Genomic DNA, 16660 nt, shown 5'->3' with positions numbered 1-16660 from the left:
TTCTGAACCTTGCTTCAGAAACACTTACTTCGCGCTACTTATACGCCAGTAGAAGTAATATTTAACCGAAATTATCTGTTCTATAGATAAATGTTCTCTGAAACGAGCTGACACTGGGATAATAGAGCAGGACTTTCACTCAGTAACAGCCAGAGAGACGAACACAAGAAACTTTCAATCAGTCAAGAAAGGTCATGTGAAAACATTTTCTGAGATGCTCCTGCTTCCCTTTAAGTTTAAATATCAAATTGACATTTGCTAATATTGCCTCCCATTTAGAGGAAAATGAAATAAGTAGATAAACCTTCCCTCTCCTTTTGGCCTTTTTCAGCTTCAGAAGAATCCCAGCACAGCTCTGGATGCAAAACCCAACAAAAGCAGTGTCATCTGTGTGGCTGGGGCTGGGCTCAGGGCGTGCAGGGCAGCAGGAGGCACATCTGTGCTCTAATCCTGGGTGGATAAAGGAAATCTGAGATGGGGCACCTCACCCAGCTGGAAAAGTGACTCTGATGTGAATTCCGGCAGCAGCAACAGCGTGCTTCCTCCTGCCCAATAACATCCAGGAATTTGAGTCTCATTTCTTTGCTTTCCAAAGCACTCCCTCCTTGAGCCCTGAAAACAGTGCTGTCCCAGCAGGGCGGCCCAACTCAGGTCACCCACCTGAACTGCTGCAGGGCACAGCTTACTCAACTCTCCTGCATTCCAATACACCAAAACTGAAGAGCTGAGAACACTTTTAAACCAACTAAACACAAAATTCTACATACCTATGAAATGCTGGGTCCATCTCAGAGTTCATTTCCTTTAATAACCAGAATAAACATTTGCTGTTACTCAAACCTTATACACAGACTATAATTTCTGCACTTTGACCCTATTTGACTCCCAGGTGATTTTTCCAGGAAACCTTTAAGAGCTCACTTTAACATCGTGCTGAGTGTTCTGAACAAATTCCCTCCATTCTGGTGTCTGAAAAGCAAGTTTGAACATTAAATTTGCAGCACCACCTGGTGATTACTTTTCAGTAGAGCTGCATTAACTCAGAGAAAACCCCTCTCAGCCTACAGAACTGGGGAAAGAAGCAGAAAAAAATACTTTCTCCAACATGAAGAGCATTTATTTTCAAACAAAGACTGAGAGGAGAGGGAAAAACATAATGAAGGCCAAACATCTTCCTATAGTTATTTTAAAAGTAAAAGAACAATATAGAATAACATCAGTGTTGTTGCAGCTGGGTGGCTATTTTTAATGAAATGTAGAATTTGCCAAAATGTGGTTTATGAAAGAAATGAGTGGAGGTTACTGCAGTTGGAGTTCATGCTCAGTGATGGGGTAGTGTTGATGACAAATATTTATGATTCCCTCTCCTCCTTAAACAGAACTGTTATTTTTAATGATATGCTTAGTAAGGCCAAGGTATAACCCTCCAAAGCTGGGAGACACTAACAGGAAAAGAATACTGCCTTAGAAACCAGCTCCACTCCTGAGCCTCCTTCAGAAAGTTATTTCACACTATTTCTAAATAAAAAATGTAACTTTTGCTATCTTTCATGCATTATAAATGTTTCTTAGGTGCTGGTATCCGGTCAACAAGACAAATAGTCAGTAATTTTTAATTCTTAATAGATTATTTAATAATCCAGTAGTTTACAGTAAAAAAAAAAAAAGGGGGAACAGAAATTCAAGCAAAGTTTTCTTATAGAAAGATCTACAAATAGGTTTACAAATATAGTCTTAAAAATTCAAAATCCACAAATGGTGGCAGTTTTCAATTCACTTACAAGTCAAGACTTTCATCAAGGTTGGGGTTTCTGCCCTGCTGACTTAAAGCCTTGCTTTGGGTTTGGCTATTGGCAATTTTCTACTTTACATACACAACAGGAGCCTGCACATCTTTAGTCCATCTAAAAAGAAAGAGAGCAATCAGTTTCTCATTGTCTATTACAGGAAGTTAAAAAAAACTTCTTCAAAAGAGCATCTGCCATCCAAGAAATCTGGTCTTCCTAAAGACATTAAACATTTAGATCACTATTTTGTTCAGCCTCAAACTACAGGCATAGAAAACAGCAATCTTACACGTGAGTAATGACAAATCCACTGTCAAGCATTTAATGAGCTTTTACTTATGTTAATAAGAAAAAGAGTAAAAACCTATAGCATAAAATGTCTACTAAAGAAGAACAATGTAAAATTAATCTTATTTAAAACAGAAACATCTACATAGCTTGATGATGAAAAAAGCTGTTGGATGATTCTCCTCTGCATCCAGACGATGGCACTGAAATTCAGAGCTAACAGCAGAACTAAGATATGTGTGACATGTCTTTAAAGGCTTTCCAGGTCTGCTCAGTGTAAGTGAGAAATCACTTATTACTGACCACACTCTGGGACAGTCATAGGAATTTAAGGAATTTGCCATACAGCAACCCCTGCAAGAAAAGAATGCATTTTCCAGCCTATAACCAGTCAGCTCTACTGAGAATGCCATTCTCAGCCCTCAGTCCTCCAGCAGATAGTTTGGGTTGACAACCAGGTATGGATCATCATCAAAATTCTCCTCTTCTCTGGATCCTCTCAGTCCTGACTGGGACAGCTCGATCAGAATGTGGTCCTGCAACAGACATAGGTTTGTGTTAAAACAAGGGCAGAGAGGTTTGTCTGTACTCTTTGAAAGGCATTTTTATATTGGTAGGACCTCTTATTAATTACTTAACCCTTTAATTGTGAACTCCCTCTAACAGATTCTTAACAACAACATTAAGTAGAAATCACTTCTATGTTTTATCCCTTCTGGGAACTGTTCAGCCTAGTGCTTTCCAATCGAATGGTTTTGTGTCTTTAAAAGTGAAAAGTAGTCTATTTTGTCCTGCCTTTTCCTCCAAATGCCCTCATACCCCTCTGACTTAAGGCTATCCATTGAATACAAGTGTTAATTGTATTTTTGTATCCTAATGTACAACTGATATATAGAAATACAGAAAAATATCACATTTCTATAGTGACATAGTATAGCACTTTGAACTTTTAGTTATACATATCTCTGATTTATGTCAGTGTTTCTTCTCTAATTACTGTAACAGGTGTTAAACAAAGAAGGCATTTATACTGCATCAGTCAATATAACGGAAGAACAAAACAGATTTCTCCAAACAGGAATGTATTCTATTAAAAATGAAACATTTTTAATGTATGTTACAACCCTATACAAGTTCAGCCCCTTTTTCACTGTCCACACATCTCTATACGTACATAATGTGTAAGTCGGTGAATGACCCTCTCTATGATCCTCTTTTTATTTATCAGTTCTTCTTCAGAGTCGATTTCAGATTCGATTTCCTTTAGATACCAATTAATAAGTTCACTTCTCTTTAGTGCTGCATCATCCTCTTCTGCAGAGAAAATAATTTCCATCAACACAGCAGCAGTAAACTACCACTCAAACCACAGGAGAAAAGGACTTACACATTAACATTCACAATGCTGAAGACAGAAACATGGCTTTTAAGATGTTCCGGAAATTTCAGACCTAAGAGGTTTTTTTTCTTATTTTGCACAGGGGGGTGTTGTGTCATGGTTTAATTGGGGATAATTAGATTGAAAATGGAAGCTTTTAGTTCTATGCTTCCAAATCCCATCACCCTTCAGCTTCAAGAAAAACCAGGGCCTAAAGAAAAACCACTGTCACACAAAGCCAGAGGAGTCATCCTTCTACATGTACTCAGCATTTGAATAGACACTGTCATTTCCACACCCTTCCAAAAGCTTTGTAGCTTCAATAAGTGCTATGAGACAACTGCTGCATTTCATTGCAGGAGTAGCCTCACTGCAAGTGAAATACTGTAGCTTCTGAAGAACTAATCCAGCCATTTGCTTAAGACAGGCTGTGGTTGTTGGCATGCATTAAAACTCCTGCTCCAGTTTTCACTGCTGCAGACTCTTCTAGCTTGGTTACACTGCTGTGTGCTACAAATCCTCTTCTGGCTCTGCTCTGCTGACACACTCCTCAGCTTAATGGGTTTTGATAAATGACTAAGGTAATAGAGCTATAAACTCCAAGAAGTCCTATTTGCAGCACCAGATGCAGTATTGTCATACAAGCATAGGCATACACCTGTCCTGACAAGTTTGTTGTCTCCACAGGAGTGAAAATCCCACGTACAACAGCAAGAGATGCAGTCACAATTGCTCCCTGAACTCAGTCTGCCCTCTTTGCAATGAGGAAATTCTCACCTTCCTCTGCCTTCCTGAGGTGCAGCACCAGGAGGTTAGAAATCCGTCGGTACTCGGAGAAGCCCAGCCTGAGAGAAGCTTTGGGTGCAGCATCCTTGCTCACATCCTCAGAATGGCCGTTGATCCCATTCACGAGTCCATTGACCCCAGCTGGAGCTTCTGCCTCACCTGTTTGGACACAGGCCCACGTTTAAAGCTGCAACACCTTTTAGCTATTTAATACTCTGCGCCACTGAAAAGCCTTGCATTGACCAACCAGGTGAATTGCAGAAGGAGGCTGAAGAAGCAAGAGAGTTAGGAACAGGAGTCGAGATTTCTAGAGCTCATTAGATGAGGAACAGGTGAGAACTTGAAGAGAAGCACATGTTCAATCAAGGTAAGCTGTAAAGACTGGAAGGACTTTCCCCTTTGAAAAATTCCTCTCTAAGTCATTTACCATTGACTCCATCTTGGTCCTCTTGATCCTCCATTTGCTGTTCATCGTCTTGATCTAAATTGACGTCAGGAGTCTCAACTCTAATGATGGACTTATTTAAAAGCCTGAAAGCTTCCTTCACATGTTTTGGGTGAACCTGAGGAAGATTTGAAAAAACATGTATTAAAGAGGCACAGGGGCTCCTCTAGTTTTACAACAGCTCCAGAAACTCATCTCTGACTCTGACTAAGGGATTTTCTACACATCTCACCTGATTAATCCTAAACAGTAAAGACTCTGCAAGCTGAATTATATCCCATCACAAGTACTCCAAGGTCATGCAAGGTTATGGAAGGAAAAGCAGCCTGATTAATCTTTCAGGGTTTAGCAGTCATGTGGAGCCGATAAAATTTTTACTAAGCCAAGAACATTTGGGAGAAAGATCAGTGGAGCAAGAAACATGAAAGAAATGGGTCTGAACAGAGACAATATGAAAGAGAGATATAATTAATGATACTTTCCTCCAGAACTGAAAAGCAAAATCTGGAAAAATCATCTGTAGCTGAGCCATAAGCTAAAAGCTATCTGTTTCTTTATAGGCTGAATTTAATTTAAAAGAATGCAGAGGGTGTCCTTACACAACCAACACAACCAGCAAGCAAGGTTCCTTCCCTGCATGTGTCACACAGCCTCTAATCAACATCTCAAAAGGCCTGGGGTTTGAAAGCAGGGACTAGAGGGGCAGTAATCAGCTACAGCTAACAGCCAGAACACAATGGTTCAGCAGTGGTTGATGTGAGCAGCTCAGATCACACATACACAGAATCACAGAATGTCTAGGTTGGAAGGGACCTTCAAGATCATCGAGTCCAACGCATGCCCTAGCACCTCAACTAGATCATGGCATGGAGTGCCACCTCCAGTCTCTTTTTAAGCATGTACAGGTACAGTTGGGGAGGTCCAGATATTTCAATGAACTTTGGCCTTTTAGACTGCAAATGGAAGAGAGCCAAGAGATTACAAGCTATGAAAGATCAGGAAAGAAACTGCCAACAGCCCTGGCTGACAGGAGGAGGTGATTGTGTCACGATCTGACAGGTAGGAGGCTGAGAGTGCTGACACAGCTGTGATACAAAATCATGCAAGTTCTGAGTTTGGACCAGCTGACCCCAGTTTTACAAGTCATCCATTGGCATACATACTCAGACTGAGTATGACCACGACCCCAAGATCTCCTCCTCACGCACAGAACTACATCCAGTACCACAGCAAATGCAGCACTGCCTCACATTTCCATTAACACTTGCCCACACTCCCCTGACGCCCCTGATACCTCATCACAGCAGTGCATGCGGGCCATGGCCTCAGACAGGCGGATCATGCTCTCCAGCTGCCTCACCGTGATCCTCCAGGATGACTTGGTCACTCCAGAGCCATCACGCTGCCGCAGCCGCTTGTACTGCTCCACTATGAAGTCCTCAGACTCCTTGGATATCTGTGTGGCATCAAACAGAGTGACAGGAGGTCCAGGGGTCAGAGCACTGAAGTTTTTTCTTCTTGCATTAGATTGGCAGTTCCCAGCCTTTGATGTACTGGCTACTGCTTTTATCTGAAATATTCTGTGCTACGCACATACTCTACGAAAGTATAATGACAATCACGTTACGTTGAAATTATGTTGTAATAATGATTACACTTATCAATGACAATGACATTACAATAAAGTACATAGCCGCATTAATTACTTTATAGCACATTTTTAAATCATTTCTATTTTTCTGTTCCGCTGACTTTCTTCTAGGCATAATTCATGTCTGTCTCTGCTGGATTGTTCTGTTTATAGACTTATGAAAAATCCAACACAATGAAAAATCCAAGAATTATGAAAAATCCAAGCTGCTACTTGGATAGACCCCAAAAAAATCTATAGTTACACCAGTTTCCCATGTTCTACATCTTACCAAAAAGCAAAGAAATTGAGGAACAATACCCTTTTAAAATAAAGACACACAAACTGATTAAGCAGAAAGTCAATAAAATACAAAAAACTCTGCAGCAGCCACATTAAATAACCCATGCCTGTGAGGTATGAGAAGGCCATGAGGCGACCCCTCAATTGTTCTAGACAAAGGTTAAGAACTGCCATGGATTCTAACAGTCTCAGCTGGGCTGGCTGGGTTTCTGGAGTTCAGGAGTACCAGGTTCCAAAATATGCTGTTTCTAGGTAATAACTTGATTTTATGGCTCCTTCCTTGAGAGAACACTACCCCAAGGTGTCTTGGCATTTGCTGGAGAAAAGCCTACTGCAGAGTGACTGTTCCCTTGGACCTCCTCAGACAGAACAACTGTTCCACAGTTTACTTAAAAAGTCAAATTACCTTTGGTTTAAACTGCCTTGCAAACAGTAGGTACCTTCGGATATCATCCAAGGAATAGACACGGTCAACAGACTCCTCCACTCTGGAATGCAGGTCCACGATGCGCCGGGCAATGGCGTAATCAACCACCTGGGATATTGGGGCTCTGTCAGGATCACTTATGCATCGGCCAAAGAGCAAAACAACAGTTCTATTCTTCCTTCCCATTCCCCCTGCTCGCTTGTAATCCTCGTGGCAGAGCTAGCCTGTCCAGTAGCCAAACTCTCTGCCAGGAGGCCCAGGAGAATGCCCTGGGGGTTTTCAATACGAGGAAACACAGCAGAGGAGGGATAAAAGGCAGTTTTAGGATTTATAACCTCTTGGAGCTCTCCTGGGTTACAAGTTAGCCAGAGAACAGGCAGAAAGTAGCACTTTCCAGCGTGGGAACCTTCTTGCTTTTCAGCCTGCTCTGTCTCTCTCACCAGTCCCTTCTCAATTAGATAATCACTCTGAGCAGAACAGTGGCTGAACCAACATTAATCTCTGGCTCTCATGCGTTCCCAAGGCAAATGCTACAGACAGGTGGCAGCAGTCTCAGCCTTAGTGACCAGCCATTTGTAAAAATGACTAATGGTGTTAAGTTTGCAGGTCAGACCACTACGGGATGAAAAGGCAGTGTCCTTGCATTCAGCAGAGCATGTTCAAATTTGTACTGCCAGCTTTTAGCTGCACAGACAGAACGGAAAAGCAGGAGCAAGACACTCTCATGAGATTTGCTTCACTCAAAATTGCAGAGGGCCACCAAGATGGTCAGAGGGCAGGAGAACATGATGTATGAGAGGCCAGAAGAGCCAGGTTTGTTCAGCTTGAAAGAAAAGCAACTGCTCCACTGGCCAGCATAGATGTGATGAAGCCAAATAGTTCTTGGATAAGAGGCAACCCACATCAACTCAACCATGAGAAATTCTGATTAGATATAAAAGTTATTCTTTTCTGAACACGTGAAAGTTGCCACACATTGCAGGGGCCTGGAGAGACTGCAGAATCTCCATCCTTGGAGATACTCAAAACTCACCAGGTCAAGTCTTCACAAACTGTTCTCAATGATCTGTTTGAGTGCAAGGTTAGATTAGAGACCTCCAGGGATCTTTTCTGACACAGACTATTCTATAACTCCTTTAAATTACCTCATTGCATTCATCCACAAGGATGAAGAAGAGATCGAAGCGGGACATGATAGGAGCTGACAGGTTGATATTTTGTTTCAGTGATTTGGATCTGTCATAGCGGCCACCAACTGGGTTTGCTGCAGCCAAAATGGAGGTCCTGGCATTCAGAGTAGCCTGACAGTGGGAAAAAAATAAATTTAAAAAACCTGTATCTGTGACCACTTCTCATTGCAACCCATATGGGTCAGCATAACACATTTTAGATGGAGTTCAATGCAGGCATTACAACAATCACATCAAATGCACCCATGCTCCACCCAAAAGCCATTTCCAATCACGTCTCTACCCTGAGACATAGTTTGATGATCAATATTGAAACATTGCCACACTCTTGCCAATAACACTGAAACAAACCCTTAAAAATGCTTTTCACAAGATACTGTTTTTCTACAAACACACACCATTCTGTAACCTTTCTTGGTGTTACTTCAAGCTTAGGCTTTTCCCATTTTCTGTTTCCTATCCACTACTTATCTCTTTTGAACTCTCAGTAACTCTCTTCTTTGTGTATGTGCCACAAAAACTTTGCAACAACTGATCTCTGTCCTGCCACAGTGAGGCAGCTGCAGAGGTGACATGAAGATCTGGCAGGTGAAGCCACATCAGTACACGTAACAAACAGGTGATGCTACAGACTACACAGAGGAGTAGTGCAAGCTACCTTCACTCCAGCTTTAGTAATGGATATTGTCTGCTGTTCCATGGCCTCATGAATGGCTACTTGATCCCGCACGTCCATCTTGTCAAATTCATCAATGCAACAAACCCCCTGCAGCAGAGGAACGAAAACGAGTGACCCAGATTCAATCACTTTTGGAACAAAAAAGCATCACTCAGACAATTCTAGGCTCTCTGTCATTAATCAAACTCCTTCTAGGGATGCAGGAACCTCTCCCCTTCCCAGACTCACGTTGTCTGCCAGCATCAGGGCTCCAGCCTCGATGACAAATTCATGGGACTCCTCATCTTTCACCACAGCCGCCGTCAGACCCGCGGCGCTGGAGGCTTTGCCACTGGTGTACACAGCACGGGGACTGAACTCATCCACGTGCCTGTGGAAAAGAGCAACAAAACCTCCAGTACTTGATCTATCTCTGATACTTTTAAATGTGCAATTAATTTGTATTTTTAATATCCAACGTCCTTAGAAAAAATTTGGAAATTTGTATGTTGAGTTTGCTTTAGCCCTGTTCAGATACTTCAACCACCATCCACACAATCTCTGGGAAATATTCTCAAATATTTTACTTGCCTTTCCTATGTTTACCACAGAAAGAGGCACAGTGCACATTTACAGCTCTAGTTACATTGGACAATATTTAAATACTGGGTTTTAACCTTACTTTAGAAACTGACTCTTGGCTGTACTTGGATCACCAACAATACAAACATTGATGTCCCCACGCAATGAAGTGCCTTCTGAAGTGGTCTTGGGAACTCCTCCAAAGAGCATCAGCAGGACCCCACGTTTCACTTCATCATTACCTGCCCCAGAAAAGACTTTAAACTAAACATCCAAAGAAAACACCACAATTTTCCCATTTTAAAAAACCTTCATCCCACCAGAACTGTAGGGCATTTGGGCATATCCACCCCGAATTCACCTATTTGCTAAACAGCCTCTAAAACCTGTAGGGTTCAGTAGAAGAACACCTGACTTCAAACCCAACCCTTTAGATTGGGCTTGCAGACCTTAATGATCAAACACCACAAATACTCAAAAAACTTTGAGTAGATTTTCCTCTTTTAGCACAACCAGTGCTGAGGGGGAGTTTATGGTAGCCGGCAGAGGGCTTTCAACCTTTCCCCAAAATTAAAGAGACAGCAAAAGGAATTAATATTTACACAAGTGAAATCTTCCCTCTCTGAGGCCACAAATGGATTCTTACCATGGATAGTGGGGAAGAGGCTGGTACACAGATTATGGTAAAGGTTCTTATCTTGGCTCATTTCAAAAACCTTTTCCCACTCTTTCACAGACATTTGGTTTTTAATGCTTTCAGCAGTCTGTTCTTCATCTCGGAGCTCTTTTCCACCAAACTAAACCAAGGAAATAAAAGAGCAATAAAATAACAGACTCACTAATGAATGTGAACACTGCAGACAGGTCACAAAAACTTGCTCTGAAATCTAAATGGGAGGAACACATCCTGAAAAGCTGCCCTTAGGCTAAGTAACCTCATCACCTTATACCTTTAAAAAACAATAGCTGATTTCCTAGCGGGCAAAATCAATGGTGAAACTTCAGTTAGTGAGAAAATCTCGAGTTGCTTGTACAGAGATTAAAAAAAAAGAGTAAAACCAATATGACTTCCTTTGACTAAAACTGTCTTTGTAAGCATTCTTACATTAACTGGAACTTCCAAGGTCTTTTACTGCTCTGAAATGGGGGCCAGAAATTTCTACTCCCAGAACATACCAGAGACTCTTATTAACCTATATGATGGTGATGCTGCTAGCAGAATGATAGATTACAGTACACCATGCCAAAACCCACGTGTAGTCAGTATTACTCGTGTTGCAGCAACATCCCAAGATGTCACTTAATAAACCAGAGGGAATAAAAAAGGATCCCTGTTTTTCCTGTGACAAAATGCAGCAACAGGATTTCCTGGAAGAAAAGGAAATGCTGCAGAAATGGACGAAAGCTGAATGGAAATACATGTGCCAGTTAGCTGTTTAGAACAAACTGTAACATTGGAAAATGATCACATCTGTGAAAAATGCTGAGCAACAAAGACAAGAAAAGAACTTCAAAGAGAATACAAAGACAATCAAACAAACATAGAAAGGTGGCACACTTGCACACTTAAAGCTTTACCCACTCCCGCTCCCTAACTGAGGGAAAACCATACAGAACAGAAACCACCAACACCTTTAAATCTCCTTTCTCCGCAGACTCACCCGTGGATTTGTTGGGGCAACGTAACAAGCCAGAAAGACGAGCTTATAGGAGAGCTCCCGGACGCCGAGGGCGCGCAGTCCCCGGATGCCCTCGCTCTCGTAGCCCTCCGTCCCCATCACCCGCGCGCCGGTTTCCGCGCGTAACCCTGCCAGCAACACGGGAGTCAGGACAGCAGCTCGCAGCGCGAGCGGGAAGGACGCCTGGAGGCCATGAGTATCAACAGACCTGGTGTGGAGAGCTGGGACACGTCAGGCACGACAATCAGGGAGCCGGTGAAGTCACACTTGTCACCCGCCTGGGCAGACTCCACGGCCTCTGCGCGCAGGATCACCTCCACGCTGCGCGGAATGCTGCCCCGCGGCAGCTCGCCCTGCGTCTCCTGGATGCGCACCTGGCAGGGAGAGAAGGTTCAACACTGAGCGCCTCACCAGAGCTGAGACCGCTTCAAAAGCTAATAGAAGTGTTCAACAGCAGCTGACTGCTGCCAGCCATGTCAATCCCTCCCACGATATGGCAAACAACCCCAAATCCCTTCACTCAGCAGCATCCTAGGAGTCTCAGAGCAGCTCAGAGGATGTACAAGGGCCACAATGACAATTCTGAAAAGTAACCTGAAGATTTCGGTTAATGTGGCTGACATAAAATACAATTGTGGGATGGGAAGTGCTGAGAATTTGGGAGACTAAATCAACCTGGAAGAGCAAGACACTGTAGATACCAATAAACACCTCTTTTCATACTTGCATAAAGCAGTACACAACATTGGCAACATATTGGCACACAATATGGCATATTGGCAACATATTGGTACACAATATTGGCAACATGAGGCTAACTCTGACTTGAATACGTGGGGTTTCAGTGGCTTTCTCAGCCAATAAATGTCACACAGCAAAATCAGTAATTTCCTTGTGTTCTTAAACATAAGTCTTCCAGAGACAGGAAGAAACCTTTCACAGAAATTGCAGTGCCTTTTCTTGATGTTTACAGAACAAAAATTAACCGGCTTCAATGTGTAGAGGTACAAACACCTTCCGACTACCACAGGAACATTATTGGTTGTCATCACCTCCGTGTACCTTTTGGAAATCAACAAATCTGGATTTGTTTGTGTCCAGCAGGAACCTCCTTCTGTTGGCACAGACTGGGTTTCTGCAGATGTTTGGCAGGGTGTATTTGAATTGCTGCTCCACATCTTTGATCACCGTCTGGCAGTCGAGGCACAGGAAGGTCCCGCTGACCAGCTCTGGATGGACGGGGTGGGTACGAACCACCTGCCCACTGATGCGCAGCAGGGAGCCAATTTTGGCCGAAGTCAGCTCTCGAATTCTGTTTAAAACAGAAATTCACAAGGATTAAATTACTGAGGTGACAATTTTAGGCCCAAGGTACTAAGATATAATATAGCATCAACTCTGACTAAAAAACTGCTGTAACAAACAAAAGAAACAAACTTGCTACAATATATTCTCATTTTATGATTTTACATAAACTTTTAGAATAATACTAAAGCTCAAAGCAATGCAAAAGTTGCATCACTGGTACTTCAAAAGCAACACACACTTTTTTTTTTTTTTTTTTTTAACTAGAGAGTTTACACTTGTTTGTGAATATGATGAATTTAAGTATCTGAGTGTGATTTGCAAATGAAAAATTGTGTCAAAAAATCTCCTGTACAAGATCAGGAAACTTTGTCACAACTGTACATTTCACACTACATAACCAAAACACTTTCAGAATGCTTTGACACTTTTTTTCCTGGTAGTAAAACAGCACAAGTTTCTAGAATTAATAATCATCCTACTTGTGTCTGGTAGGCAGGTCCTGGAATGCAACATAAAAGTCCTTGTTTGCAGGAACATTCCCGTGGTCTCTGGCAAAAGTTTTTGTGGCTCGACACAGGTATGGATAAACCCTGAAATATGGGAAAACATGTTCAAATTTTAGGGAAGCTATCAAAATGCCTTCTCTGCTTTAGATTACATCAAAGGATTGTATCAGATTTCCTGGCTTTTAATACTACGTTGTATAACCCCCCAAAAATACTCTAAACATGCTAAATGTGAGATCGCTGCATAATAATGTTATTTGCACTATTGTTTGATAATACTTTTTAAAGTCTCAGTTTATGACACTTTTATCTTTTTGTTAAGAAATGTATCTCCAAAATAAGCGACCAACTCAACAAAATATTGTCAGAGCATGAAATTTTAGTTTATTCTGTATTCTCATTCTGACCACCTACTTCTTTACCACAATAAATGCAATTATCCGGTTAACTCACAGTTTACAGAGAGGAATCCACTACGAAGTGCTTTTAGCCAGTAAAAAAATAAAAACTTAAATGTAAGTATTTTCAGGATGCAGAAAGATAAGCCTCTTATTTTTTTACATAAAATCAAGACATTATGGGCCTAACACTCCAGGAGAGCTCAGCTTAGCTGAAAAAAACCCCACTCTACATTTCACCTGTAAAATTCCTCCTGAATAGTGGTAGAGAGCTGCTGATTGAACTGCTCCAAATCCGCAAAGCTGACGATCAACGTGTTCCGCTCTGGCCGGATCAGTTCTTCAGCATCTCGCAAGTACTTGACCTCCCCATCACTGTTTTGAAACCTGAAAGTGATTCAGGAAAATGTTTCACAGTCACGCACCAGGCAGGAACTGAATACTTCTGAATTCAGGAGAAAAGACAGAGGAAAGGATCACTCACATGCACGAATCCCACAGTCCCTTGCAAAGCCCTTTTCCAACAATATTTCTTCTTCCACCCCCTTGGTCTATCCACACCCTAGCACAGTTTACATTTCATACAGCAGGAGAGTTGTCCCAGTGCCAGACAAAATTTTATTTAAGTTTTAACAATTGCTCTGCACCAGCAAGCAAGGTTTTGTTTCCTCCGGGTGATGTTAATGGTTTCCTTATTTGATGCGGATGGACTCCTCGGGAGCCAAAATGCAGGGAGCCAGATGTATTAATGTGTAACACCCAAGCCGTGGAAAGGGTTTTCAACACAGCTGTGACAAAACTTTCTTAAAAGGGAGCAAATGCACCTAAAAAAATCATATAATCATAAAATGGTTTGGCTTAGAAGGGATTTTAAGATCATCTCGTTACAACCCCCTGCCATGGGCAGGGACACCTTCCATTGGACAAGGCTACCCAAAGCCACATCCCACCTGGCCTTGGACACTTCCAGGACATCCCAACTTCCCTGGGTAATGTTTCCGCGGAAACACTCCGAGAAGGGTTTTGTCTACCAAGAGCGTACTGCCTTCCTATAGGTTCCTCCCGGCAGAGCCCAAGACCACAGCAGAGCCTTTCCAGCTGAACGCCAAGGGGAGGGGGCACCGGGCCCTGACAGGATCTCGCCAAATGGCGGCCCCTCCGTGAGGCGCTGCCGGCCCGCCGCCCGCTACCGGCCCGACCCCCGGCACTCACTCCTCTAGGAAGTCCAAGAACAACTTCTGGCACTTCTCGGCCACTTCATCGCGGATCTGCTGGTGCTGCGGCGCCGCGCCCGCGCCCCCCACCGCCGCCACTGCCAAATCCATCCCGATCGCTGCCGCTGGCCCGACCCGGCCCCACAGCGGTTCGCGCCACGCCGCGCACCACGTGGGCCGCGCGCCCGCCGCGCCGGCCAATGGGCGGCCGCCGTGCCGCAGAGCCCCGCCCCCCGCGGCCGTTTTCGCGCCACAAGCGAGGGGCGGGCGAGCTCCGGGGGCGGGCTCTAAGGCGGTGACGGGCACCAGCGCCCCGCCCCGCCCTGCGTTGCGCTGTCTGGGACCGCGAGCGGGGCCGGATGTGGCTTTGGTAGCGAGCTGCTCGGTGCTGCGGGCGGCTTAGAGCTGTGCCCGAGCAGCACAGTGCTTCCCACTGAGAAACAAAGGCATAGAATGCTAAGGGGTTGTAAGGGACCTTAAAGACCCAACCCAGCTGCCATGTGAGGGACACTGCCCACTCGACCACGTAGCTCAGGGCCTTATATCCGGCCTCGTCTTGAACCCTGCCAGGGATGGGGAATCCACAACCTCCCTGAGCAACCCGTTCCACTGTCTCACCGTGCTCACAGTGAAGAATTTCTTCCTAATATCTCATTTAAATTCCCCCTTTTCAATTTATTTTTTCAATTTATTATTTCAATTTATTTCCATTCCCCTTGTCCTGTCACTACAGTTCTTGACAAAGAGTCTTCCCTGTAGCCCCTTCAGATACTGGAAGGTTCCTATTTCTTCACATAACCAACCTTGTCTTCTCCAGGCTCAACATCCCCAACTTTCTCAGCCTGTCTTTGCAGGTGAGGTGCTCCACTCCTTTTATCAACTTTGTGGCCCTCTTGTAGACTGGCTCCCAACAGTTTCCTGCCCTTCTTCTGCTGGGGACGCCAGAACCATAGGTATGGAGGGGTCAGCTGTGGGCATCTTCAGCACAGCAGCTGCAGTGAAGCTTCCACACGGCACTGCTTTCCCCAGGAAGAAATCAGCCATGGTAGCTGCAGTTAGAATTTCTGTGGTGTGGCCAGGGCAGTGCTGAGGAACCCCCGAGCCAGGGAATCCCCACAATGTGTGCAGGAGGCACTCGGGCAGCTGCTCACTGAGGAGACCCACGCCATGGACCATGTCCAGCTTCTGAAGAACTGGCCCAGGTGGAAAGGGTGTACACTATGCCAGGGGAGGGTCAGGCCACAGTCTGGACACTTGGCTCCTCATTGGCACCGCTTGTAGGATGGTTGAAGGCAACATTTGCCAAGCGGTGCCATGGCTGACAGCCATTCCCAAATGGCAGCTGCTGGCACACAGCGCCTGCCAGCAGGAACCGCTTCAACATCTATGAAAAATTGCTTAGAGTTGCTCTGCCACCTGCAAAGTCATTAATCTCTGCCCAAACTGGGAATTTTGCTGTAATTAAAGCAGCTAAGGGTCTTTTTTCAGTTTTGAAACCCTTTCAGCCTCCTGCAGCAGCATTTGTTCATGTTTTGGTGCACTTGCCATATAGTGAACAGAGACTTAACTGCAAAATGGTAAAGAAAATAAGAGACTTGTAGAACTAACTTGGTAATTTTTAAAACGCTTGTGGTGAGTGAATTCCATTTTTTGTAAGATCATACTAGGAAAAATGTGCACAAGTTGGGTGTGAGGCTTGTTTTAAAAGAAATAATCCAGCCTAGATGATTTCTCTCTCTCAAAAAAGAATCTATTACCCAAAGAAGAAACAGTAAATAATTAAAGTCTGTTTGGGGAAGAATCTGGAACCCCAGTATGAACCAGAGTCCAAGGCAGCCATATGGTGTTCCACAATGGATATTGTCAAGGCATTCTCCATCCATTGCTTTCACATGTTGTCCAACATGCCTGGAATTGACAGGCACTGGGTGAAAGCACAAAGTTTTCCTGCTTTTACTCTTCCCTTCCTCCTGCCCTGGGCCCCTGGGCAGGGAGCAAGCAGCTGTGAGGTGCTGCCCACCAGGGTTACCCCAGCAGGTGTGGGCAGCCATGGGGAGCCAGGCCTGCACTCGGCTGCCAGA

The 16660-nt window shown here is 43.9% G+C and overlaps 1 protein-coding gene across 1 annotated transcript; it reads right to left on the bottom strand.

Annotated features, from left to right (window-relative positions):
* Positions 1-1220: 1220 nt before the first annotated feature.
* On the bottom strand, positions 1221-14718 carry MCM6 (minichromosome maintenance complex component 6). The gene is made up of 17 exons (XM_040069362.2): positions 14578-14718; positions 13606-13752; positions 12941-13051; positions 12216-12465; positions 11362-11527; positions 11136-11281; positions 10121-10271; positions 9575-9716; positions 9142-9283; positions 8893-9000; positions 8190-8345; positions 7024-7152; positions 5979-6140; positions 4667-4802; positions 4231-4398; positions 3250-3389; positions 1221-2611 (listed from the first exon to the last, which is right to left on the bottom strand). The coding sequence occupies exons 1-17, from the start codon at positions 14688-14690 to the stop codon at positions 2498-2500; spliced, it is 2481 nt and encodes an 826-aa protein (XP_039925296.1). The 5' UTR covers positions 14691-14718; the 3' UTR covers positions 1221-2497.
* Positions 14719-16660: the final 1942 nt, after the last annotated feature.

Source organism: Hirundo rustica, chromosome 7, assembly GCF_015227805.2.
Source record: "Hirundo rustica isolate bHirRus1 chromosome 7, bHirRus1.pri.v3, whole genome shotgun sequence".
Lineage (NCBI taxonomy): Eukaryota > Metazoa > Chordata > Aves > Passeriformes > Hirundinidae > Hirundo > Hirundo rustica.
This window is presented reverse-complemented; position numbering and strand designations above follow the sequence as displayed.